The sequence below is a fragment of the Meles meles genome, chromosome 13 (genome assembly GCF_922984935.1).
Source record: "Meles meles chromosome 13, mMelMel3.1 paternal haplotype, whole genome shotgun sequence".
NCBI classification, from domain to species: Eukaryota; Metazoa; Chordata; class Mammalia; order Carnivora; family Mustelidae; genus Meles; species Meles meles.
The window spans coordinates 82,973,013-83,000,205 of NC_060078.1; the positions used below are offsets into that span (position 1 = coordinate 82,973,013).

A 27,193-nucleotide genomic window follows, 5' to 3' on the forward strand; every position below is an offset into this window, starting at 1 on the left:
GATGCCTCCCTTAGGTGGAAATCCGGTCTTTAAAGCTGTTTTGGAGCAGTTGGTTCCCTTGACATTATCTGTCATTATGCTCCAAATAGGCTGAGTCAAGCAGGAGATCTTTTGATTTGCAAGGTAAAGGATGCAGTTAGGAGAGCAAATGTCCCATTGCATCCTGGCAGTGGCTGATTGGAATAAGCTGATGAATGCGGAAGATTTGTGTTCTGCCCCTTTTCAGCCAGGAACCTTGACTCTGGCCTGGGAAGCCACCAAGAGGTCAAATGTCCCATGACCTTGGTCAGTGAAGGGTAGGAATCTGGTAACAGCAAGAAATGACCACCAACAAACATGACTGGGTTCCTTGCTTGTAAAATAATTGCATTATTTTTGGAAAATTAAAAACATAATAAAAAGTATCAGTTGCCCAAAGGATCTGCCCGGAGCACCCCATCAGAAGAGCTAAGAATGGTTCCATGGGGTCACGTCAGGCTGCCTGGCTCTTTCCTACTGCGAATCTCAGGTGTTGGAGCCTGCCCCAAGTGTCACTGCCAAGGCCCCCACTCTAGAAGTTTATGACAGCACGTCTCAGTTCCCCAGAATGTACACAACCTATTTTCTACACAGCCTTTTTTTTCTAATGGGCTCAGGTTTGGGAACATATTGGCAGCTCGATCTAGCCAGCTCTGCCAACAAAATAAAAATGGAAGTCAGGTATATTTATCATCTTAAAATTAGTCACCTATTGCTCGATGGGGCCTTGAGCCTTTCAAAAGGTCACCAATAACAGAAGCAAAATGGGGGAGTCACTAAAGTAGTATCAGTAAAGGTTTATTGTGCACACACCAAGGAGACAATTAGCAGGCCCAGAGCACTCAAACCAGTACGTAGGGGGAGGCTCAGAGGTATATGTTAGGAAGCAGCTACTGTCGTGAGAAAGCAGGGACTGTTTATTGGTTATAATATTAGTGATCGGTTATAATTTTAGAATTCTCTCAAATGAGGGGGAATTGGTTACTGGTTAACTCATATCAGTCTTTGGAAAATGTTTTGTTTTTGTTTGTGTTTGTGTATGTGTATGCCTACGATTTCCAGAGGCAGAAGCACGAAATGCCTCAGGTCAAGGTAGCCTTGCAAAATCAGCTAAATGAAGCTTTGCTTGTAGGACTGAACTGGTTTTGTCCGCCCAGAGAATGTTCGACGCTGGTCTCCATTTGTTTTTTATTTTAACAAGCCGAATGCTCCACGAGACCGTTTCTTCCCTGAGTCCTTGCAATCATATGTGTGGTACATTTGAGATGAACGTCTCGGATCTCCCCTCCGAGCGGAGCTTCAGAGCAAGGACTGCAAACACGGCGTTGCCCCATGGGACAGAGCGGGTGTTTCTCCCCTCCCAAACCTGTCACATTTTGAGTCTGAAAGGAGAAATCAAAAGTACACTCTCTCCCAGAGAAAGGACGGGGAGGGAGGGATGTGCCTCTTTCCCGAGCTTTTCAGTTATTTATCAAAGCTGCTCAGGGAAGCAGCCGCCAAGAGCACCTGCTCTCACCTCGCCCACGCCGCCTCCACTTCCGTTTTGTTTATTACACATGCCGGGCCAGCCGCGGGGCGGGTGCCCCCAGAGCCAGCACGCCCGCGGCTAGATCCTGATTGGCTGGGTTTGTCTGGGATAGTTTTCAATGGGGGGGGGGTCCCCTTTGCGGTTAATGCTGGGGACTGGACAAATTATGTGCTTTCCTTAAAGCCCACATCGAAGTCCTCAGTTTGCCTGGATAGTGGACATTTTTGCTCAGTCTACTTGTGTGTACCTGGAGATTTTCCTGGGGTAAGACTGGGTTTAATGTCCTGGATTTTTGGACCCTCATGATTGCAGAGATCATCTCTCACCCAGGGAGAGGCTACTGATGGGTGAGACCTTGCCTCCCCAGAGAGAGCATGGCCCGGTGTCCAGACGGAATGGGACGGCTCCCTGTTTTGTAACTAGAAGAAAGACTCTCAGTGGGTTTTAAAGAATCTGGGAGTTGTAACTAGGGGATTGGCAAGGTGACCCGAGATAAAGCGTTCTTACAGTGATCTGGTAATTACCTTGTTCTGCCTTTGTCTCAAAGGGGGAAAAAAGTGAATCCTCTTTTTCTTGAAGTCTACACTGCAAGAGTCACCTTGATCCTCATTGATTTCAAACCTGAGTTCATCATTAAATTTGAGCAAGATATGCTCCAGGGGAAATCCATAATGCAAATGCAAAAAAAAAGGGGGCGGGGAGGAAAACAAGAAAGTAAAGATGATTCCTGGAGAACACCCAAGCCTTGCTCACCGTGAGGACCATTTGTTCGCAGAGGTTAAATCCCCGGGGTTATCACTATAGGTAGAGCTCAGCACTGGCCCCTGGCTGGGTTCCCGTACTAAGGGGCAGGAGGGTCAATAATTGAAGATTAGAAAACTGTCATTCTTATAACCTATTTTTCCAATCCTTGCATCTACGACCACTTGTTCCTGCCATTTCTAAATGTCGCTGCCAGCTTGGAACAGTAAAAGCTGTCAGCGACAGACCGAGCACTCCATGACACTCAAATTGTATTGATGAACAACTTGGTGTCACTATCATCTGTTTTCTGAAACATTGGCTCTGACATCTTTTAGGCATAATACAAGACAAGTGTCACCTGAGAGACTGAGGATAATAGCATTTTTAAGAGAACGCTTTACCACAGTTACATGCCTATCAGAGACAGTAAGCATTTAGGGAAGTGATGAGAATCACGTTTTTATAGCCTTAGTCAAAATACCACATATTTAGTAAAAGTTGAAAATAAGATTTTCATTTTATTCCGATTCCTTATTGGAGGTTACATTTTGCATATGTGTCCAGTTAATGTAAATTTTAGAAATCTATTAATTTAGGTTTATTAGAGTTATGAACTTTGTTAAGTGTGGCTATTTATAATAGCCCGAAATATTGTACGGCTCTCTTTACAGAAATCCTTATTAGCTGAGTAACTAAAAAAACAAAAACAAAAAACTAAACAATTCTTTAGAGGATCCATTCTCTTTTCTGATTGTGCAGAAAGATGAGTAAGATAGATTAACTCTGGATAAGTTGTGAGTGTTAGTAACAAAATGGCACAACTGAGATCCCAGGTATGCTATCTCCCAGTGGGGCTATAGAGCCCCGCTCATGTCCTTGATTTTTGTGATAAAGTTGTCTGATTGTGAAATAGCATTTATCTTATATAACATGTAAGTCATGACTACAGATCTTACAATGGATGGATATTTTAATAGCTTCCCTTACAACATTTCACATCCAGTCCACTTGTTATTCCTGTTTCAAGATTTTATTTATTTGAGAGAGAGAAAGAGACAGAGAAAGTGAGCGGGGGAGGAGTAGGGGAAGAAGGACAAGCAGACTCCATGCTGAGTACAGAGACTGATGTGGGACTCAATCCCAGGACCCTGAGATCATGACCTGAGCTGAAATCAAGAGTCGGATACTTAACCGACTGAGCCACCAAGGAGCCCCTACAATCCACTTCATATGCTAAAAGCTGAACACATTGAAAATTCTTCCGGATGAGAAATGGTTGCATGTTCCAATATCTCAGCTTTCAAAGTCAAACTGGTCTGTGTTCAGTTTGGTCCATCAAAGCTCATTTAAAATCCTTTAAAAAGAAAAAATTCTGAGTAATGCCTTTCTGTATTTAAGGTCAACACAAGATAAAGTTCATTCCAGAAATGGTCGGCCCGATATTAGAAATGACGCTAATTCCTGAGACAGAGCTGCGCAAAGCCACCATCCCTATCTTCTTCGATATGATGCAGTGTGAATTCCATTCGACGCGAAGCTTCCAGATGGTAAGGGCATAGTAGGTATGCGGTAAGTGGCCTGGGGAGAAGTCACACGAGGCTGAAAACCTTGAAAAAGGCTTTTTAAGTCGCTCTGGAGGTAAAGATGTTGAACATGAAAACCTAATTCCCTACAGTTTAAAAGAGAAAAACCCTAGGACTTCCCTTTTTGAAGAAGCCTATCATCCTTTGTCCTCATCTTTAGGAGAAATATTTCCAATTATTATTAGCTTTTGCTTATTTTAACTAGATTTACTACACATTCAACCCTAGATAAAAGTCTCTTCCCCCTTGGTACGTACCCTCTGAATGTTTAACCAGAGGTTACCACACTCTGTCAGACTGGCTGCTTCTTGCCAACGTGTGTTATTTTCAAGTCAAAAAAGTCTTTGCTTTTCCTCTTTCACCTGGGTCTTGGTCTTCACCTGTGCAGTGGAACTGATAAGAGCTCTTGGAAGAAAGTCTGTGTGACGTGCTCAGAACGTATGGTATCCATAGGAAAGACAAAATCTGAATGTTTATGTTGGAAGATTAGATAAATCTTCCCTGGATTCAATGAAGAGAAGTATGTGTTTACATATTCGCGGTCGGGTAACACTCAGATGCACGAGAAGAGCCAAGTGGTAGTGGGTCCTCCATACTGAAAGCAACCTTTCCTTAAATATTATAATAATTCAAGTATGTGAGTATCCATTTCACATGGATTTTTGAGAAATTTTAAGGAAAAAACTCCTATATTGGAAGGAAAGCAAAACTGTACCAGAAAAGCATGATCATAGTGGGATCTCTTATTTAAAGAGTAGATGTTTCTTCTCCCCTTTATACTGTTTAGTTCTTCGATTGTGCATTGCTTATAGATTTCCACTGGCCGGTCCTCGTTACTGTGGCACGAAGGTGGTAGCCAGGAAGAATAATTTTGGTATTTTCTAGAGCCAGAAACAGATGCAAGGCTAAAAGAACCTCTGCCGTGGGAGAAACAGTTGGGTCTGCCCACACCAGGTCGGGAGACCATGACTCCCGGGACCGCTTGGATCTCCGGCAGATGACCCAACGTCCTTAGTCTTCGATTCAGTCCGTAATGTCGGTACAGAACGGAACCAACTCCAGAGGGATGTTGCGTAAAAAGGGAATAAAACAGACCTGTGAAAACCACCTGCCCACCCGCCCATCTTCTTCCCTCCCTCCCTCCCTTTGCTTCTCACCCCCTTTCTTTCTCTCTCTATTTGCGTAAGGGAAGAGGGCTTCCTTGCCCTTATTTATCTATAAAATTAAAGAGATTGTTTTAAAAGAACAGCTATTTTTATTCCTCTGGTTTGCAATCAGTCTTTGTACACATGTAATGTAATGTTGTAAACGTTGTCCAAATTTTGGGGGTTCTCTTTGTTTGGCAATCTATCACAGACATCTTTCTTGATTACAGCGTAGTAACCATGATTTTTATGATGGCATAACATTTCATAAAATGAAATGGGTAATTTTCTCGTACCCATCCCTTTCGCTGAGCATTTAGGTGGCTTGCACATTCTCACTACTGTGAGTAAATGTGCAGTGAACACATGCATGCATATAGCTTGACTTTTGGGGGAAAGTTTTCCTCGTATGCATTCTCAGAAATGGAATTGCCAGTTCAGAACAATTTTTTTGTGGGTGTTGTTGCCGTAAGATTTGACCCATCTCCACTGCCACTGGCACTAAGTCATGGTCCAGCTCATCGCCAACCCACCAGAACTAGGATTTGGAGTTTAAAATGCCTTTTCCTAGGCTGAAAATACATCTGACTTTTTGAATTTTGTATGAATCAAGCCCCAAAGAAGGACCTTATGAAAAAATGCTATTAAACAATCAGGTAGGAGCGCCCGGACGGCTCAGTCTGTTAAGCATCCAACTCTGGATTTCCACTCAGGTCATGCTGTCAGGGTTGTGAAACCGAGCCCTGCGCTGGGCTGCACACTGAGTGAGGAGTCTGCCAAGGAGTCTCTCCCTCTCCCTGTCCCTCTGCCCCCTTGCCCCAGCCCCTACCTGTGCTCGCACGCCCACGCTCTCTCGTGCTCTCGCTCTCAAATAAATAAATTTTTTAAAAAAAGAATCAGATAAAGGAGAAAACTGTGTTTATATGATAAGTGTTATGAGCCCAGAAAACTAAGATCAAAGGCCTTTAAAACACTGTCATTTGTAATTCTTTGAAGCCAACTTTGGGTCAAACTAAGGTCAAGAGCAGTTGGAACAAGGTCGAGGACATGAATGAGAATTTGGCTTCTGAGCTTCTTCCTTCCATTCTGTGGTTCTTATTGCTGCAGCTTTAAAACATCTTACACAGTCGCCTGTGGCAGCGCTTCATTTTCTCCAACTCGCGGGGTCTCTGGCTCCTCTCTCAAGGGCAGGAAGTTGATGAGGGAGAGTCTCGGTGTTTCTACCTCCGTTCTCAATGCTGCCCCCAGTGGTGGGTTCAAAACTGTCTCATGTCAGGAGACCTCTTTCCAGAAAACCCAACTGTCTCTGTTATACCAAGAAGTAGTTCGGCACATTTAATTCTATTTCACAGTTTCATGTCCCTAAAACATGTCCCGCTTGGATATATGTGAATTAAAGCATCATCCTGAAGACATAGGTCCCCCAAACCTGCCGTCAGGGTGAGGGTGGTCTGCTGCTTAGATATTTTGGTCAGTAATCATCGACCGTTTGTTCATCTGTCATCTACTCGTACATTCAAAGACAAAGGGTAGGGCACACCAACGGTTTTATTGTTTTTTGTTTTAAGATTTTATTTATTTATTTTATTCATGAGCAACAGAGAGAGAGAGAGAGAGGAAGAGGCAGAGGGAGAAGCCGACTCCCTGCTGAGCAGAGAGCCGGATGCTGGGCTCGATCCCAGGACTCATGACCTGAGCCGAAGGCAGATGCTTAACCCACTGCGCCATCTAGGCGCCCCAAGGCCAAAGGTTTTTCAAGGCAGAAAAACTAAAACTTGTGAGAGGAAATAATAAAATCTCTCTGCTCTATTAATCCCATCTTAGGAATTGGGGAAAAGACCAGTCTCCTTTTCTCTCGCGATACCGCCATTTATTTTGTTCTCTCGATCTCTCTCAGCCTCCCAGGCCCAATGTCGCACACAGTGTCGTCCTTCCTAGACCTGCTGCTCCCCTATCATCCCCATTTTTGCCAGGCTCCTCGTCATTTGGTTTGATGAGTGCAGGTTACAGTCGTCTTGTCTTTGGCCTTCCAGCCTCCGAGGTGGGTTGCGGTGACTCGTCCGTCCGTTCTCTGTCTCCTCTCCAGCACGGCAGCAGCTTCTCTGGGGCCCTCGCGCAGGCCTCTTCTGGACGCCAGCACCTGTCTCTTGACTTCTATCTTGTCTAACTCTTCCCCAATCTCAGGTCAGCCCTCATCTCCTAGGGGCTCCTCCTCTTCCTGAGGCACGAGGCGTGCCCTCTGTCCTTGGGGCGGGGTGTCGGGCTCTTGCCGCGAGGGGGTGCAGGCACAGAACAGCGGAGCACAGGCAGCCCCGCCTCCATCCCTGGAGCTTCCCGGTTGGGGCTGGCTGGCTGCTGTGTCACTAATCCGCCACCAATCCAATTACCTAACCTTATTAGTCACATCAACAAGGGCTTAAATTGGCTTCACTTTTAGAGCAGATGCGCAAACCTAATGAAGTGCGGGAAGACATTCGGGTTTTTCGTTTTTACAGAACATACGTCTTTTGACCCTATTTTGTGGCTTTTTTTTTTTTTTAAAGTGTGCTGTGTCTTTCTGAGTGGGGCTGTCCTCGGTGAGGTGTGCATTCTGTCTGGGGGTTAGTGTGCTCTTCCCGCTGGAGTGGACAGCGAACCCTCTGGCTGCAGAACGACCTGCCGTTTCACTCAAGATGAGACTGCATCAAGCCATTATTGGAATTTCCAAAGCCTGCATTCCAGAGGAACTTTTCTCCAGTTCCCCCGAGCTGTAGCTCCTGTGTTCTGCTGCTGCAGTGGAGGGACTTGCATTAGAATGTTCTTACACGTACATTTCCCCAAAAGTCTGCTTCTTTCCTCTACTTCTGCCAGAAAGAGCATGACTCTTCACCCAAAAGAGGCGTGTCCCTGTCGTTGTCCCTGCCTCTCCTGGGTCCAGCCACCAGATGGGTTCACCTGGCTGTGGGATGGGGAGGCATGGAGTTACCTTTCAGGTGCTTTGTCCTCCTGCTGGTCTGGGACATGCTTTCCAGGGCCTCGGGCAGTGCCTTTTGTCCCCTTGATACTGTTTGTGCTGGGCAGATCCTCACAGGTGTTGAAGAAGGCCTGCGAAGGCCTCTCACACAGTTCCTGGCTCTTCCGGCCCTTCCTGAGAATCTTGTGCTGTGGATGCCACATCCGTTCTCCTCTGTTATCCCCCTCTACTGCTCCTCCTTTGCCTATTAGTCCTGGAGGGTGCATTTTCTGGTCTCTCTCCTTGCCACTTGCCCCCTTCTCAAGTCATCCCGACAGTGAGTTCCCTGTCCCCAGTGCCCCCCCCCCCCCCCGGGCTGACCAGAGTCCTGGAGTTGACTCTTTTCAAAGAAAAGCTCGTACGTGGGACAACTTCAGGATCTGCTCCGCTAGCGTGTCGAGGTCTGGAGGCACCGGCATCTTCAGGCCCCTTACATCATCCTTGTGCACCCGCTGGACCACATTACTGTGAGACGAACCTTCACGGGGCCTGAAACTGACCTCTCCCCTGGGTCACCAACACCCCCCACCCCCAGATCAGTAATGCTCCAAGTCTCAGCCTCACTGGATTTTGCTTCATAAAAAACAACAACAACAACAAAAAACAGACTTTTAAGTTCCCTCCTGGCACCTTTTTAAAGAATTCCATTTGTTATGTCTTTGGGAAAAACAGAACTAACAGCTGAGAATTGTGGCCAGTGACCCTCCGGACTGTACACAATTAATAAAAAAGGAATGGAAAAGTCCCCACAGCAAAATCATATTTTCAATCATGGAGCTGTTTTCTGTCATCTTTGTGAGGGTCCGTAAAATGCTCCACAACTTCCGGTAATTCCTGTTTCATTGTAACACTATTAGAACATGAATAATCTTGGCATCTTCGATGTTTTTGAGGTGCTGTTTCAATATCTCTTTCTCCGGTCCATGCTGGGAACTCTTGAGTGACCCAAGAGGATGTTGGCAGCTTCTGCCACTTGGTGGGAGAGCAGGATAGTTTGCACTAGCCTGTGGATGTGATTTTGGTGGTGATTTTATCCTGCTTATTCTTTAATTCTTTGGGATTTTGTTTGCTGGTTTATTTTTGCTTTCAGTTTCAAAATACTACTTGATTTTATTGTTTTGGACCCTGAAAGGGAACGTACAGCACAAGAACTAGGATTTTATTTCATTGAATCGCAGACCTAAGAGTCTTTGAGAGATCGTGGAAATGAAAGCCCTTGAGTTTAAGTGTTCTGATTACCTTGAATTCTGTTCTCACAAGCCCTCCAGCAGAGAGATGCCCACACTTCTGTATGTCTTTTAGCCAAATCAAACAGGATGCACTCTAAGAGCATGTTCCTGGAGTTCAGGGTCGTTGAATACTGCCCAAAAGCCAGTTGTCATTGTGTGTGTGGTGTGGACATGGGGAGCGGCTGTACCTGTCTGAGCCGTTCCCAGCCAACAAGGCAATGGACAGTTCCCCAGCCTTGGGGCTCTTGGGCTCTAGGCAGAAGCTTCAAGGTCAGTGAATAGCCTTCTTGTTGGACTTGGAAGGATGTGGGGATTTTAGAATGTGAGATATGGAGTGCGGGAGATTAACTGTGTAATTAAGTTTACAGAGCGGTTAAGCAAGAGGAATGCAATATACATAAAAATATTCGTGTGTCTGAGCACAGGGATTAAAGGCTGTAACAGGCTGGGGGGACTCAGTGGCTTCTAGGATGTCACATGAGCACAGAGTCCTGAGAGTGTGGGTGTGCCAGGCTGCTCCCTGCCCAGCCATGCTCGCTCTTTTGTCCCTCGGTCCTTCTTTCCCCGCTGGTACAATTCAGTTACGTTCTCCTGCCTGCCCCTCCTGCTCACACTAATGAGAAGGGACGTGGCTCTGCAGTCCTAATGGATCGGCCCGGTTCCTTCTGGAAGGTCAGAAATCGAGAATCTGATTCCTTGGAGCTCTCTGAGACCAGGGCGTGCTCGCGAATCGTAACCCTCCCTGCGGCACCTGTGAGCACGTTTTCTTGAACAACAGGGGAAGGCAGAGCAGCGTTGGATGAAGAGCACTTTCACTAAAGCTTGTTTGTATGAAAGTCAAGAAGCACTTCTGCGAATGCATGTTGAAGACCCTGTGCCTAGATTTTAGATCGCACCCCGTTCTTGATAACCTCCGAGCACTTTATCGATGTGGTGAACATTTGTGCAGACCCTTCCATCTGGGTCCATCCAGCTCCCTTCCTTGCTCTGACGTCAGCTCAGATCTCTTTTATAAATGTGTTCCTGGATGCCTGGAAAATGCAGGCCTGGTTCTAAACATTTATAAGTGCATTAGACTGGGAATGGTCAGTCTGGCTCCCAAGAAAAATGAAACATTCTAAACCAAATATATGTGCTGCCAAAGCGAGCAGTCTATTTGGATTATCCACTACTGAGCTCTTTCACCCTATGATCCCTCAAATCGGAGCCAATAACCTGTGGATAACCATACCATTGAGCGCCGAAAGCAGTCATCACTTTCAGAGTTAATTGAATGAACAACGCTGTCAATACCCCTGTGAGTGTAGCCCCCTCCTCTGCCACATTTGGCTTTACAGCAGCCTTCCAAAAAGCCCTCCACTTATACGTGGACTCTGTTCCATGTTCTTGGAAGGCCACTTGTATCAGATGCTTAGGGATGCTCTGCTCGGCATTTTAGGTTGGACACCTGTGGACATTTTCGTAGTGCTACTGGTGATTCTGAAAAGAGAAGAAGTGTAATGATTTTGCTTATCACATGAGTGAGCCTCTGCCACCTTTTTAAGCAACGCAGTCAACCCTTGCTAATTCTGACCTAACCATCGAGAACCCTGCTGCACGTTAGCAGACAGTGTGCGTTTATGAGTCCTTTAATCAACAAACTTTTTAATAAAACCAGCCCTGCTCAATCAGCAGATGGAGTTGCTCTCGTTTATTTGGGCAGGATCGTTGAGCTGATGATGATCATGGTTCGCAGCACACTAACAAATTGATTCCGGTATATTCTGTAAAAAACAATGCAGACCCTGGAATGAGAGGCTGACTGCACATCCTGGGGTATTGAATCCTTGCTGATAAACAGAATAGGGTTGCCAGGTGTTTGTGCAAATTGCTTGGTTTAGAGGTTAGTAAAATTAGAATCAGCTGTGTTCTTCTGATTTACTTATCATTCATCCGCTCATTTCAGGAAACATTAAATTCATCAGTCAAAATTTGATAAGCAGCACACTTAAAGGGCTGGCGTTTCCTTATTGCCCTTGTTTGTGACAGCTACGTGTACGTGGAAGCAGAGAAGACAAGCCATTTCCATAAAGTAGACTCCAAGTTCAAACACACCCGTTTAACTAGGGATGAACAGTGGAAATGCCTGCATGTGTGAGTCCACGTTAGGATAAAGCCCGTTTTCCTGCATTCTCTGTGCCTTCCTCACTGTATGCTCATTAAATATGTGTGGCATGCAGTCGTGTGTTTTAATGAAGTTGAGTCTTATTTTGTACCTCAATTATTTGTTTTGAAGAACCAGCATTCTCCAAAATCTCTCCCATCACGGTCCCCTCCGGGAAATGGGACTGGCCTGAAGCATCAGTGTTTGGGCTAATGGCAGCTGATCTGCCTCATAGTTGGTTCCCAAAAGGCCCACCTTTTGCAGAATTCTGGACTGAAAAGAACAAAGTACTAGTGGGTTAGTATCAAAAGGTTGTTATTTTACAGGAGAGTCGTTATCATGAGGCTTCAGGTAAAAACAATAAAACAAGCTGTTTTTCTTCTTCACTGGGGCTGCCTTTTTATCTCTGTTCCTAAAATCCCTGAACCTTTCAGGCCAAACAGAATCAAACAGAGGGTGTTTATTTGGGGAGGAGACAACAGGAAAGATCAAGGAGAGAACTGCAGGATACACGCCGAGGTCTGGGTTCCGTGATGCGGCCGAGTCCTTGATGTCCAGCGGGAATCAATACACCTCTTGAGTCCCGTTTAAGCCTCCACTTCATCACACTGTGATAAAATTGTGGCTGCAGGCAGCAAGTCCCGATCAAGGTCAGGCAGCTCTGTGCCTATGTGAGGCTCCTCCCTGGGTGTCCCCAGACCCCTTGCCTTCTACCTCACAGGGGCCACAGTCAGCTGCCGTCCACAGTGGCAGCAGCACCCCGAGTGCCCAGTGCAGACCAGATGCCTGCAGCCCCTGTTGCCAGCCATCATCAGATGAGTGTGTCCAGCCCTTGGCTTGCGTGGCCAAGAGCCCAGGCTATGTCTTAGCAACCTGCTGGACTGTGCCCCTGCTGACCTGTGAAACCCTCCCCAGCTCCAATGCAGCACTGATCCCCCAAGGGTCCTTGTGCACATAGCGCCTTCATGCCCTTAAAACAACACCATAGACTGTTCTTGGAGGGACCCAGAGAGACGGAAGTTCTTTCTGTTGCACAGCTTAAATAACTACAGGATCCTAGTAACCGTGGGAGACTTGGGGAGTCTTCCCTGGGAAAGCATTGCTTGAGCATGTATTTTAAGGGGATCCTAGGGGCATGTAGGTGGCTCGGTGTGTTAAGTGTCGCCCTTCAGCTCAGGTCATGATCCTAGGGTCCTGGGACTGAGCCCCGTGTTGGGCTCCCTGCTTGGCAGTGAGTCTGCTTTTCCCTTTTCCTTGGCTCTTCCCACTTCCCCCCTGCTCGTGCATGCTCTCTCTTAAATAAACATCTAAAATCTTTTTTTTTTTAATTTTTATTCATTTTTTAAAATTTCTTTTCAGTGTTCCAGAATTCATTGTTTATGCACCACACCCAGTGCTCTGTGTAATACGTGCCCTCCACAATACCCACCTAAAATCTTTAAAAAATAATATAAGGGGCTTCTAGAGACCCCTGCCTACATACAGAGTGTTCTTGCTTTCTGAATCCTGAATTTAGCTGTTTCCCTCAATTCCTCCTTAATTTGCCTTCTTTCAGTTTGGTGTGGATTTTCCCGCTCTGTGGGAACTAACTTTCTCACAGACTTCCTTCCTCCCTGACCTAAGTCAGTGGGTAATTTTGGGGCACGTGCAACACGGAGATCAACTGTGGAGAATCCCATAGGAGTGGGCCCTGAATTCTGCCAAGGATGGGGGACTGGGCAGCAAGGATGGGCTCAGATCTGTCATTAGTGAGGCAGTTACTTCCGGCCTGGTGAGCCCAAGGCTCCTGACCCCTGTGAAAACAGCCTGGAGATTTGTACCTCTCCAGAATTTAGAGTTTTCCCAAAAGCGCCAAGAGACAGAGTTTGGGTCCAGGAGACAGTTCTGGGGATCCTTGCCCACGGCTGTGCTCTGGAATTCTGAAGCTTTGGGGTATTCAAGGAGAAAGCCTTCAGAGGGACCTTCTTGAGACGTCTGCTGGTCTTTTAGAGACATTGTCCCTCCTGTGTTTTGTGACTTTTTTTTAAATTAATTAATTAATTAATTAATTAATTTCACAGACAGAGATCACAAGCAGGCAGAGAAGCAGGCAGAGAGAGAGGAGGAAGCAGGCTCCCGGCTGAGCAGAAAACCCGATGTGGGCTCGATCCCAGAACCCTGAGATCATGACCTGAGCCAAAGGCAGCCACCCAACCCACTGAGCCACCCAGGCGCCCCTCGTGACATTTTTTGTTTTTGAACCAAAGTGAGCTGTTTGACTAGATCCATCAAGGGATGGCAGTGAAGTGGCCTCTTGGATGTTTTGCGATTGCAGAGAACTCTTTGCTGGCAAGTGAAATGCCATCTGTTCCTTTCCAGGAGCCACCGAGCTATTTTCGATGTTGCTTGTTCATGGAGATGAAGTTTGAGACACTGTTTCCTATTGCTCCTTGGTTGTTTTTCCTGTGGTTCCCTCGTCTGTCTTTCTCTAGTTCTTGCTCCTGCTATCAGAATATACATGTTTATTAACTCAGTTAACCAGGGGAGGAAATGAAAGGGGTCCCCCGTGGCAGGGGATCGTCAGACATCTCCAGGGCTCCAGCATGGCAACTCTTCAGTGAAGTCAGGCTTCAAAGGCTTAGGGTAACTAACTGTCTGATGACAGTCTCTCACCCATTTCCGTACTACTGATGCTCAGTTTTAAAACGAAATATCCGCCATGCTGATTATTTATGCTTCCTGTGTTTAATTATAGTTTGAAAATGAGATCATCACCAAGCTGGATCATGAAGTGGAAGGAGGCCGAGGAGATGAACAGTACAAAGTGTTATTTGATAAAATGTAAGTGTTGATTAACAGTAGGATTTATGTCAGAATAGAGACAGAGAGACTGTAATTAGACTACAATGAACTTTGTAGCCCAGAAATAATTAAAATGTGTTAATAATGGAAAATATTTTAAATTGCACCTCAGTCAACTTTCTTTTTCTGAGCGTGATTAACAAGGTGTGCATAATTATTTTTCAGCCTCTTGGAACACTGCAGGAAGCACAAATACCTCGCCAAAACAGGAGAAACTTTCGTCAAACTCGTTGTGCGCCTGATGGAAAGACTTCTGGATTACAGAACCATCATGCACGATGAGAACAAAGAAAATCGCATGAGCTGCACTGTCAACGTGCTGGTGAGTGAAATGCGAGTTAATTAAATTTCCAGTCTTCACAGGGAGCCAGAAACTGGACCAGAAAGTTCAAAGGCCTCATGGCAGCGGGCCTTGCAGCCTTTTGAGGGGGAACGCAGCCTCCTTGGCTCATTTCCTCGTCTGCTGCGGGGAAGGGCAAATGAAGAAGAGTCCTGCATCTCCACTGTAAACAAACGTGCAGAATCATCTCCCCCTGAGGGTTTCCAGGTGGTTCTTCCTGGGGCTGAGAATGATCAGCCAAACTGTTTTGTTGCCAGGTAGCACCCTCGTTGATGACAGGTGTCTAGTGCTTCATTAGGAGATTGCAAACATGTCCTGTCATGGGTTGAGTGGTGGCCCCCAAGAGAGGGATCCAGCTCCCAATCCTCAGAACCTGTGACCATACTTGGGCCAAAAGCCTCTTTACACATGTGATTTAGTTAAGGGTCACAAGATGAGATTGTCCTGAATTATTGCCCAGTTGGGACCCTAAATCCAATAACGAGCATCCTTATAAGAGACAGGAAAGGAGACACACAGAAGGCCACGTGAAGGTGCAGGCAGAGACTGCAGGGATATAATCACCAGCCAAGGGGCACTTGGAGTCCCCAAAAGCGAGGAGTGGCTGGGCAAAAGCGAGGAGTGGCTGGGTGGGATTCTTGCCTGGAGCCTTTAGAGGGAGCGTGGTCCTGGTGATGCCTGGATTTCCAACTCTGGCCTCCAGAACTGTGAGAGAATATATATTGTTTTAAGCCACCAGGATTATGATGATTTGCTGCAGCAGCCTCGAGGAACTAGCTCATGGCCTCTTGGAGAGCGGGGTCACGGGCAAATGTGGCCGCTGCCATCCACAGGCGTGTCTCTTGCATACCTGCTATCACTGTGACATGGCCGGGTCCTACGGACACCCCCTTCCCTGCTTAGCCGTGGTGCAGAGCTCGGGGCAGTGCACTTTCAGGAAGCTTGATGACAAGCTCAGCTGCAGGGAGTGGTTGTCCAGCCTCATCACTGTCAGGAACCACGTGACTCCTATATCTACCTTCAGAGCTCTCTGCCTCTCTCTGCCTCTCTCTGCGTCATCCTCCTCTGTAACTCCCAGAAGGAGTCAGAAAAGCAGACTCTTGGCCCTGAGAGGGTTTGCTTCCATTGCTCCTACCTGTCCCAAGGCAAGAATGTGAGAAAGCACTATTTCTGCTTCGGGTTGCCTACTTCACTTCTCAGGAGTTTGTCTATCACCATCTGGTCGTTAGATGACATGTAGATGTTCTGCCTTCACTTCATACCTGCCTCCATCTGTCGGAATGGACTTGTAGGCACTTTGAGCTTGTGGAAATGGACTTTTGTGCCAAGAGGAATATGACCCATCCTTCATTCTTTAGAAAACCACCAGAGATGTGATAGGTTTAAAAACATTTTCACCTTCCATCCAGTTTATTGTCAATACTGAACTTGTACTTTGCGTGAGAAACTGGAAACTGAAGGCTCATGGGCCACCTCAGCCCCTGCCTTCTGTGGATAGGCAGCCCGTTCTGACTAATGATAAATACCTTCTGTAGCAAGTTTTCTTTTCCCTAAACATCCAAATGTGGAGGACTTCTGGTTCCCGGTTTAAAAGGAGCTTGGACTCTTCACCATAAGAAAAAAGCTGAAAAAACCAAAATCAACAAATCTTCTTAGATCCGTCTTCTCAGATCTGCAGGGAAAACTTCTGCCCCCCAGACTGGAGAGGCAAGAGAATCCAGTGAATGACAGCTCAGTGGAACAGAAACCACCCCAAGGCCAGGACTAGCTTAGATGCCTCTTACCTGGTGCATTATGTCTGCTGTCAACCTGAAATTACAAGGCATACTAAAGGCAGAAAACACAGTTTGAAAAGATAGAGCAAGCGTCAGAGCTAGGCTTGGATATGGCCCAAGTTTTGGAATTTTCAGCCTGGTAATTTAAAAGAACTATGATTAGTACCTGAAGAGCTCTAATGGAAAAAGTGGACCTTATGCAAAAATGTTGAAGTAATATAAGCAAAAAGATGGAAACTCTAAGAAAGAACTGAAAAGAAATGCTAGAAATCCAAAACACTGTAATGGAATAAAGAATGTCTTTGGTCTCTTTTTTTTTTTTTTTTTTTAAAGACCTTATTTATTTATTTATTTGATAGAGAGGGAGAGATAGTGAGAGAAGGAATACCAACAGGGGGAGTGGGAGAGGGAGAAACAAGCCTCCCACCGAGAAGGGAGCCTGACAACGGGGCTTGATCCCAGGACCCTCAGATCATGACCTGAGCTGAAGACAAAATGCTTAATGACTGAGCCACCCAGGCACCCCTTTCTTTGGTCTCATTAGTAGATTGGCCAGAGCCAAGGAAGGAATCCATGAGCTTGAAAGATCTAAATAAGTGCGTGGATGTCATAAGGGTCTTAGGCAACTGTGAGTATCACTTGCTTCTGGCTTCGGTCCCTGAGATCTGGCCTACTGCTAACTTTGCTTTTATAGTCATCTGGAGGCTAATTGGGTGAGGACCCCAGTCTTTTGCTCAGGAATGCCCTGACCCTTGCTTCATTGTCTTCCTGCATTCTAACAGCTGTTCATAGAAATTTGCTTTTATGATGACAAAATGATTAACATGAAATAGAAATCAATATTTTCCTGTTGGAGAGAAATGGAAACCTTTTAAAAATAATTTCCTACTATGGACATACTTTTCTAGTGCTCCCTAAGATTTTTAAGGGGATCTAAGAAGCTGATTCGTGACCAGAGGGAAGAATTATTAATACGTTTCTTCACTTTCCAACTTTGATGATTGAGAATACTATTTTTTTTTTAAATTTTAAGCAAGATCTCTCATGCTCACCAGGATGTGAAAACTAGTGGAGATGTGCTCTGAATGTGGCCTTTTATCATCAGAACCCAGGGGCAGAAAATCAGCTCTCGAAATGCCACCTGCAGTCACAGTTTCTGATGTTAACCTGTGTCCTCTGTCATACGGAGCCTCACACGGCACCTACCTGTTGTTGCTGCAGTCAGCACTAGCCAGGCTCTAACCAAGAAGCACACCTGACATCATTAACCTCTCTGAACTTGGAACACCCTGAATCATCCCAGGAAGAGTCAGGTGTTCCATTCTTTAGCTTTTCCTGGGGATCATAAGACGTGTCCCAACCTATCACAAGGCCTTCCCGGGTTTTTACAGACCAATGTTCTGTCTCTTAATAGTCACTACCCAGCTCATGTTTAGTCACGTAAGTAAAAACATAACTATATTTTTATCTTCTTGTCCATTTTCACCTTTTCTCTTGGTATTTTCCTGATGAAGCAAATTATGAATATGTATATCCATCTCTAGATGAAAATAGATGTATAAGCATACATTAGTGATATATAAAATCCACTCTGTTTATTACTAACCTGGAAATCCTAAAGTCAAAAAAAAGAATAAAAAAAATAATAAATAGAATCAAGAACATAGGATTTATTGATGCCCTTTAAGCCCATTGCTAAATTTCCTTTAGAACCAGTGCTCTCGTTTTGGGTTTTTTTTTTTTTTTAATGGAATCAATGGAACATTCTAAGTTGTGTGGGTTCATTAATGTGTTACTGTTCCTTGCATTAAAAAAAATTTTTTTTTAATTTTTTATTTTTATTTTAAATTTTTTTAAAGATTTTATTTATTTATTTGAAAGACAGAAATTACAAGTAGGCGGAGAGGCAGGCAGAGAGAGAGAGGAGGAAGCAGGCTCCCTGCTGAGCAGAGAGCCTGAGGCAGGGCTGGATCCCAGGACCCTGGGATCATGACCTGAGCCAAAGGCAGAGGCTTTAACCCACTGAGCCACCCAGGCGCCCCCCCCCAAATTTTTTTTTTTTAAATAATTGATGAGCAGTCACTCTGTGCAGGGACCGGAGTCCTCTACGCATACCCATCCCTGAAGCACATCTGTATTACACTGGGTCAGGGTTGCCCCTGGACAGAATGTGCATTTGGAATGAAGTAGAGTTTTGTTGTCCCCTTGCAGTCATGCAGTCTTTCATGACTGGTTGGTCGTTTTGTTGTGTGTCACCACTATTCTACACAGTCATCAGGACAGCCCTCTCTCAGACATGATAGACTCCTTGTTATTTTTTAGATGTAAGTTACTTTTTTCATGGCCCCTTTAGAAAGCTAATTAAGGTGGCTCTCATGAGAATTCTGAAAATCTCAGTATTTATTGTCATCATGAAGGAACACAGAACTGGAGTATAAAGCAAATGTGTAGGTTCCGGAAGATGGGTGTGTCATGGTGTATTAGCACCGGGGGTCTAGTCCTGAAAGGGTTGCGGAGATCCACAGAGATCCACAGAGCTGGAACCTGGCCCAGACCCAGCACCAGCGCAGAAGGGACCTGAGAAGAGGGAATGATGGGGAGGGGGGAGGGGGGAGGGGTGCTGCCTGCAGGGCCCAGAAGTGGAGCGCCTGAGCAATGTGACCTTTTACGTAAGAAACCCACAGTTTTATATAGAAACTAGGGTTTGAGATGAGCGTCCTTCAGTTGTAGAGAGGTTTTGAAGTCCTAGGAAGGGAACAGAACTAAGCAGAGGCAGGAAATAGAAGACATTTCCATATCCGTGAGAGAGGAATAAAGGTCACCTGATATACCTATTGTGAAATTGTAAAGGAGAATGATCAAAAGCTTGGGGGAAGATTAAAAATACCAGTGCAAAATAGGAGAGTATAAAATCGTCGCTTGTAAATACTGGTGAGTTAGAGCTGGGAGTGAAGGGCTCATCCTCTCCCTTTGATGCGGATTCTCTTTGTTATGTCCCTCCGAGTTGTTGGCTGAAAATATCCTCATTACTGAGCCATAGCATATGAACCAGAGGACATTGAAATCTCAGATGCAGCAAAATAGGAAAATCTTGGAGCATTTTTCTAAAGGTACCCCCTCTTACTTTCTATATTTATTTATCACTTCTTTTCAGAGAGATCAATTTCAGAAGCAGGGTCTTTTTTTTGCTCATGAAATTAAACAACTTATTCCATCTTACGTGATAATTAGAGTCCTTTATAATGGTGATATGGACTCTGATCTTGGGGCCTAATCCTAGAGTCCTCACATCGTATTCAGGTGCTAAATTTCACACTGAAAGTGGCTGTGATGGTGCCTGCCTTCCCTTGGGCCTGGTTAGGTGAGTGTTCCGTACCTTTTCGGGGCCCCAAATCTTAAAAAAGACTTAAATCTTAAAAAAGATTTAAATCTTAAAAAAGATTTTAAAGTGTTTATAGAGATGTTTACATTAAGAGATAGGATTTTTTTCTTTTTTTAAAAAAAATATTTATTTATTTGAGAGAGGGAGCACAACTAGCAGGAGGGGCTGGGGGGGGGGGGGAAGCAAACTTCCCCGCTGAGCAGGGAACCCAATGTGGGGCTGGATTCCAGGACCCTGAGATCATGACCTGAGCTGAAGGCATATGCTTAACCGACTGAGCCACCCAGGTGCCCCAAGAAATATAATTTTGAAACAAATTTTCATGGTCACCCAGAAGATATTGTACAGTATGTGGAAATAGCCCATTGCTTATAACCTGCTAATTAATGTTTCTTCATCAGTAAGCACTGAAATACAGAATGTGCCTTCAAGGGCCAACCGGTTTCTTTACTGTGGTTTGCAAGATTGGTCTGTCTGGAACAGCACTGTCCAATAGAAATTTCTGTGATGATGGAAATGTTCTCTGTCTGTACCGTTTGGTACAGTAACAGTAGTCCCACAGGGTTACTGAGTCCTCAGGGTATGGCAAACATAACAGAGGGAGCATGGAAGCACACTAAAATGAAAACACGACAGTCCAAAACCTTTGGGATGCGGCAAGGGCAGTCCTAAGAGAGAAGTATATAGCAATATGGGCCTTCCTTAGGAAGGAAGAAAAGTCTCAAATACACAGCCTAACCTTATAGCTAAAAGGGCTGGAAAAAGAACAGCAAACAAAGCCCAAGTCTAGCAGAAGAAGGGAAATAATAAAGATTAGAGCAGAAATCAATGATGTAGAAATTAAAAAAAAAAAATCCAATAGAACAGATCAGCGAAACTGGGAGCTGGTTCTTTGAAAGAATTAACAAATTAATAAAGCCCTAGCCAGACTTATCAAAAAGAAAAGAGAAAGGACAGAGTAAATAAATCATGAATGAAAGAGGAGAGATCCCAACCAACACTGCAGAAATGCAAACAATTAAGAGAGAGTACTATGAGCAGTCGTATGGCAACAAATTAGGCCATCTGGAAAAAACGGATAACTTCCATAGAAATATATAAACTACCATGACTGAAACGGAAAGAAATAGAAAATCTAAACAGACCCATAACCAGCAAAGAAATTGCAGGAGTAATCAAAAATCTCCCAATAAACAAGAGTCCAGGGCCAGAGGGCTTCCCAGGGGAAGTGAGTGTTTAACTTTATTTAATTTTTTTAAAGATTTATTTATTTATTTGAGAGAGAAGGAAAGAGAGCAGTGGGGAGGGGCAGAGGGAGAGAGAAAATCAGAGAATCCCAGGTAGATGCCCTGCCAAGCAGGGAGCCTGACTCGGGGCTTATCCCCTGACCCTGAGATCATGACCTGAGCCCAAATCAAGAGTCAGATGCTTAACCGACTGAGCCACCCAGCCAGCCCCAACTTTATTTAATTTTAATTAAATTTACTTTACGTCGCATGCAGGTAGTGTAGCTACTGTATTGGCCACCTCTGGTCTAGAATACCACATTGCCTTCTTGCGGCTCTAGCCAAGGCTGGGCCCAGCGTGGTTTAAATCATGTTAGTGATGCTTACTCCCAAATATGGGATCTTTCATGTATTTTTCGTTTTCTAATGACTTTCTAATGTCAAAGGCATCATATCTTTGGGGTAATACCTTTATTTAGCTAAAGACTGGTGACTTTCAAATGACAAAAGTAGGTTTCAGTCCTTTCAGTGTAGGCATCGCCCCCCTCCCCCCCCAAAAAAAGTGAAGACCAGTGTAAGACATCTTTGTACTTCAGGTGAATTTATGGTTCTGAACCAAAGAGCTAGGTCCCTTTGGCTGTGCTTGACACCAGTGGAAGAACCCTGAGTGTTTAGTGCTTATGTGACACCTTTTGTAGAACAGGTTTCTTAAAACAGTGTTGTGGTTTGATTTTTCAGAATTTCTACAAAGAAATTGAAAGAGAAGAAATGTACATAAGGTATGTACATAAGGCATCCTGCTTGTTCGTATCCTCTGCAGGTTTATGATAATTGCTGTTTGTCGAGTGCATGCTAACAACTGTTGTATGACCACAGGGGTTTATCTTGTAGGAGTCGTGAATCCTAGAGGTGGAATTTGGTGTACCCTGACTCCTCGTGCAGGTGCCAGTGCTGACATTTCGGGGGTCATATGTAGCCAGCTAACAGCTAACGCAGTAACAGCTAACCCGTTTCACAGGGTTTGGGTATCTCTTGACTGACTCGTGTGGCCCTTTTAAAAAGAGACAAGAGCATAATTTTCATATTTTACAGTAAACCATATGATCAAATGAGAAATCAGTTTTGATTATATCAGAAATAGACAATAGTATATTTTTTCAGTCTATTCTTTTAACTGATGCTATATTCTGATGTTTTATGTTTTCTGCTGGATTTTCCTCCTTCATTTGTCTTTTTCTCTAGAGGGGTTGGCTGTGATGGACCCTCTCTCGGTCATTTCGAGGGGCCGGTGTCAATACTTAGCAAGATGATAACTTAGAAGAGAAGAAGAGTATGTTCATGTGCTTAATGTTTAATGATGTGTCTACTACATCAGCATGCTCTTCTGACTTGATTTCTAAGAATGTTTTTAGTTTCTCCTTTATTAAAATATACCAAATAAACTTAATAAACTTTTACAAAAGCAGCCAGATTCTTTTATCTAAAATGTAGTTTACTCTATATTAAAAAGCAATTTTATATCTTTATGGCAGAGAAATTTTTTGATCACATTCACTATGATCATTGGAGCTCTTTATTTTTATGGATTTGTGTTTTCATGGATTTTGGGAGGGTGTACATTTGTATTCAACAGAAATGTAAGAAATTACAGTCAAACTTTGTGATCTCATTTCACATGTAAGATGAAAAGGAATGAGAGACCCTTGAAGTACAGTTCTGCATTCTTGGGCCATCTTCATTTTCAACCTGAAAAAGGAGCTTTTAAAATTTTTTTACAAAATACTATTGTATATTACTCTTGTTAGTTTTCCTTAGTGCTTTCTGCACCAAAAGTGTTCAAGGCATTGGGAATTGTGAACTTTGTGAAGAGAAAATGTAGATACAATTTACTGTTGAAGGTAGATATTAGCTCTTGCAATCTTCAACACAAATGATTTATTGACGTCTTAGACGATCACTCTGTTTCGTCATCTCAGATACCTGTACAAGCTGTGTGACCTACACAGAGAGTGTGACAACTACACGGAGGCGGCCTACACCTTGCTTCTCCACGCAAAACTTCTGAAGGTAACAGAAATTGCTACATACTTTCATGATTCTGTTGTTATAAATTCTAAGATGATTTAAAAGTTTATTTTTCCATGATAAATTTTAATAAACTTATAATTTAAGTTCTTATGGATTTTGATTAAATGCCGTGACATAAACAAAGATATTTAGAAGGCACTTTGATGACAGACTTGGCCCTACTGAATGCAGATTTAACAAGACGTTAGACCAAATTATCACTAAGCATCATAAACACCCATCATTGGGGTGTTTGCTGTCAATGAGTTAGAGATTCTGTGCGTCCTTATTCATGCCAGCAGGACTCAGTAGTAGAGGAGGGTGCTGTCAGTAAGAAGGAATTTCTGAGGTGGACAGTTAAGAGATAAGATGATTCGTATCCCTGATTACCTTAGAGAAGAGTTCACATTGAGATACTGTATTGGTCCATCAGTTCATGTGAGACCTCGCGCCTGATTCTCCTGGAGTGTTGCTCCTGAGCACAGGTCTGGCATGACAACTTTCAGTTCCAGTGATTCTTTTGTTATGCACATATCTTTTGACATTGGTTGGGTGGTTGGTTTTCAATAATATATTCATGCTCTTCCCTCATATCCTTCTAGCCCAGCTAATCATAGAGAGTAGACCCTCAGTAAATAATGGGATGGGTGGATGGATAAATGGATGGATGGATGGATGGAGGATGGATGGATGGTTGATTGGTTGTCTGGACTGAAGAATGGAAGTGTGGGTGGGTGGGTGACTGGATGGATAGATGGATGACTGGTTGGATGGTTGATTGGTTGGCTGGATTGAAGAATGAAAATGTGGGTGTAGGTGGATGGATGGACGGATGGAAGTATGGGTGGGTAGATGGATGGAAGGAAGGAGGGATGGAAGTGTGGGTGGGTAGGTGGATAGATGGGTAGATGGACGGATGGACACATCGATGGATAGATGAGTGGATGGGTAAATAGATTTATCCAAATACGTAGGTAGGTGGGAAGGTGGGAAGATGGGTGGATGAGTGGATGGATGAAGGAAATGCTATACAACCTCTGGTTTTACATTTTAAAACTTCAGGTAATCATTAGATCATCCTTCTTATTACATCCTTATAAAAAAATTGAAAAATTAAAAAGTAGATAGACAAGAACAATTAGGAGAATTAGAATTTAGTTGAGTGACCCAACAGAAAGACCACTCATTCAAGGAATCCTGTTTTCAAAATCAGGACAGCCCTTTGAGCACCAAAAACTGAACAAAAGAAAACCAGGAAAGATTACATTAAAACGGGCATTAAGCAATGTCTGTGAATGATGAAAAGCAGTTAGGAGGACACTGTATTGGGAGTGAAACTCCCAAGAATCTTCCAGCCTTTGGACCAACCCCCAAATCTCCAGCATCTCTTGATGCTACAAATCTACACAGGCTGCTATGGAGACACTGGAGTGTGGGCATTTACCTTTGCTTGAAAACAAAAGGGTCCATGACAAAGAAAAGAGGAGAAGGCTCCATCTGGGGTCCTCATCAGTAGTCATCAATATACCCTCTTTGGCTTCACACCACATAAAGCTCTCCCAAGAAATGTGATTAGGACGATAGAGATTTCCCTTGGCATACCTGACACCAGCCGTACCATTAGGAATTCTAATGGTTTCCATTTGTGAGGAGCCCAAATTTCAATAATAAGGCATTTTTGCAAAGATGAGGGTATTTCTTTTTACCAGGGTTGAAATGGGGTTGACAAAATGCTCACTCAGCCTCCTCTCTCATTGTACATAAACGTCTGTTGAGCACAGATGGGTTCGTCATAGATCACACGAGGGCGTTTCACATCCCAAACCACAGGCCCGGATGCATTATCTTTTCCGCTGGGACTCTGGATTTTCCAGTTAAGTGGCGAATGCTCTGTAATTTCTTTCCATATCTTTTACACCATGACATTTCATAGTTTTCCCTAAATACGTTTTGATAATTGTATTCAGTATGAACTCATGCTGGTTAATCAACTTACGAAAGGTATTATTTGAAAAAAAAAAAAAAGGTGGGGAAAGAAAGGCATTATTTGTATTGCTGTGAAAAGTGTTCTTCAACGTGACAAATATATTCTTGTTCATTAACTAAACATTCTCAAATATAATCTTTTTTGGTTATTTTGTCAAAAACAAGAGCAGTAAAACCATTAGCCTCGAGCCCTAGTAATCAAGTGAAATCATGGGAGTGTTTAAGTGGAAGGGGGAGAGGGATTTTTACTTCCCTGCTCAATATTTTTTTAAGTGATTTTTAAAATGCAAGAAAGTTATTTGAGATCAGAACTTTTATTGCAGTTACACGTTAGAATCACCTACAATTTTACGTTTATCCCCCATTAAGGTAGGAATCTAGCTATGCCACGAGAACCCCATAATTAATGATTTTGTAATGATTGGTTGTAGTCAGGATACACAAGTCTGATTTTAAGGTGAAGCTTAAAGGTACGACTGGTGTGTGAGATCTGTGTGTCTTCTCTGCTGTTGACTAAAATGTTGAGCATCTCAAGATGGAGGACAGCCCCCCGGGAAGCCTCCCTGAAACAGCCCTAAATCGCCTGGCTCGTAATTTACCTCAGGAGTTGCAAGTCACTATCAGCAAGCAGACGGTTCTGTGATTTCCAGAAACTGCTGGGTTTCTCTTCTGTATGAATCTAGGCCCAGCTTTGCCTCCCTCTTGTCTTTCCTTCCTCGTGGGGCTTCTTCCCAGAGGTTCTGCCCTCATTTCCAGGTCCCAGCAGCCTGAGTGTCCCTGGGACCACGGCCTGCGTGCGTGCAGGGCACAGGGCCTCACGGTGGTGCATTCTGACCAACGGTGGGCCAGGGGTGGTACTGGGCACACTCTCACCTGACCTGTCTCGTGCTTTGCTTTGGCCTCAGTGGTCGGAGGACGTGTGTGCGGCCCACCTCACCCAGCGGGACGGGTATCAGGCGACGACACAGGGCCAGCTGAAGGAACAGCTCTACCAGGAAATCATCCACTACTTCGACAAAGGCAAGGTAAAAAAAAAAAAAAAAAAAGACTTTTTTTCCCTCTGCTTTCCTTTTTACGTGTACCTTCCTATAGCACACGTCGTCTTGTAGCACAGGATGTTTGTGGAACCGGACACTTGTCACAGACTGCGTTTTGGAAGGTTTTATGCATGGTCCACCCACTGGGACGTCTACATAGAAATCCTTGCCCCCAAACCCTGCAGTTCTTCCCTTTGCAGGGGCTCTGCAAGTAAGAACTAAAAAGCACAAGTGTTTTACTGGTCCTGCCAGAGAGAACCGTGTCTGGGACCTTGATTTGGAAAAGCTTCTGGGCACGTAGAACGAATGGATTCCTTTAACCGTTTGCATTTTTCTGTGACTGCTGAAAAATGAATCCTGTGGTAAGACCCGTAGTGCTCCATTTTGGTGGATTCTAGATTAAGTGGCTCCCACAAATTATTTATTCCTTGGACTTCTGTGGAAAGGAAACCTGCCATCATTTTTTCCAGCCAGTAACAGATCTCAGTAGCATAGTTTGTGATTCACATAAGCTGTAACTATTCGGGGAGGCGGGGGGGAGGTACTTGAACTTTGGAAGTTTTGAAAATCTGCCACCAAAGGGACTTTGGAGCTCATTCTGGGACTTCCTCAGGATTCGGAACTCCTCTTGGTTACCTGCTTTTTTTCCTTCACTCGGGGGAAGGTGACCAGAGACTCCATGGAGGTACTGTGTGCGTCGCCTACGGCTCCTGTAGGAAAGCACTACAACTGAGTGGCCTTAAATGACAGCAGTGGGTTCTGTCACCGTCCTGGAAGCTCTCAGTCTGACGCAAACATGTTGGCAGGGCCATGCTCTCTGTGTGAGGATGACGTAAGGAAGAATCTGTTCCGTGCCTTCCTCTTAGTTCCTGGGGCTGCTGGCCACCCTTGGGGTCCCAAGCTCCACCTCCGACAGCACATGGCACCCACCCTGTGTGTGTCGCCGTGTCCAGATTGCCCTCTTCCGGCCCACCGGTCATTGGATTTACCGCCCAATCCGGTGTGACCTCCTCTTCACTGATCACATCCAAGGGCCCTATTTCCAAATAAAGTCATATTCACAGAAACCAGGGATTAAGACTTCAACATATGTTTGGAGGGGAGGGAGCTGGGGGAGGCAGGACACATACAATTTTACCCACAACAACACTTAGAGC

The 27,193-nt window shown here is 44.5% G+C and overlaps 1 protein-coding gene across 3 annotated transcripts in view; it reads left to right on the plus strand.

The window, feature by feature from the left end:
• DOCK1 (dedicator of cytokinesis 1) overlaps positions 1 to 27,193 on the plus strand; it is a 489,703-nt gene that overhangs the window by 413,845 nt on the left and 48,665 nt on the right. For all 3 annotated transcript variants that reach the window (XR_006821218.1, XM_046026751.1, XM_046026752.1), the window contains exons 33-38: positions 3,689 to 3,837; positions 14,117 to 14,202; positions 14,389 to 14,545; positions 21,685 to 21,725; positions 22,923 to 23,013; positions 25,905 to 26,024. Coding sequence is in view for 2 of the 3 variants with exons in the window: in XM_046026751.1 (XP_045882707.1) it covers positions 3,689 to 3,837; positions 14,117 to 14,202; positions 14,389 to 14,545; positions 21,685 to 21,725; positions 22,923 to 23,013; positions 25,905 to 26,024 (644 nt within the window). In the remaining variant the exon portion in view is untranslated. The remainder of the gene's footprint in view (positions 1 to 3,688; positions 3,838 to 14,116; positions 14,203 to 14,388; positions 14,546 to 21,684; positions 21,726 to 22,922; positions 23,014 to 25,904; positions 26,025 to 27,193) is intronic.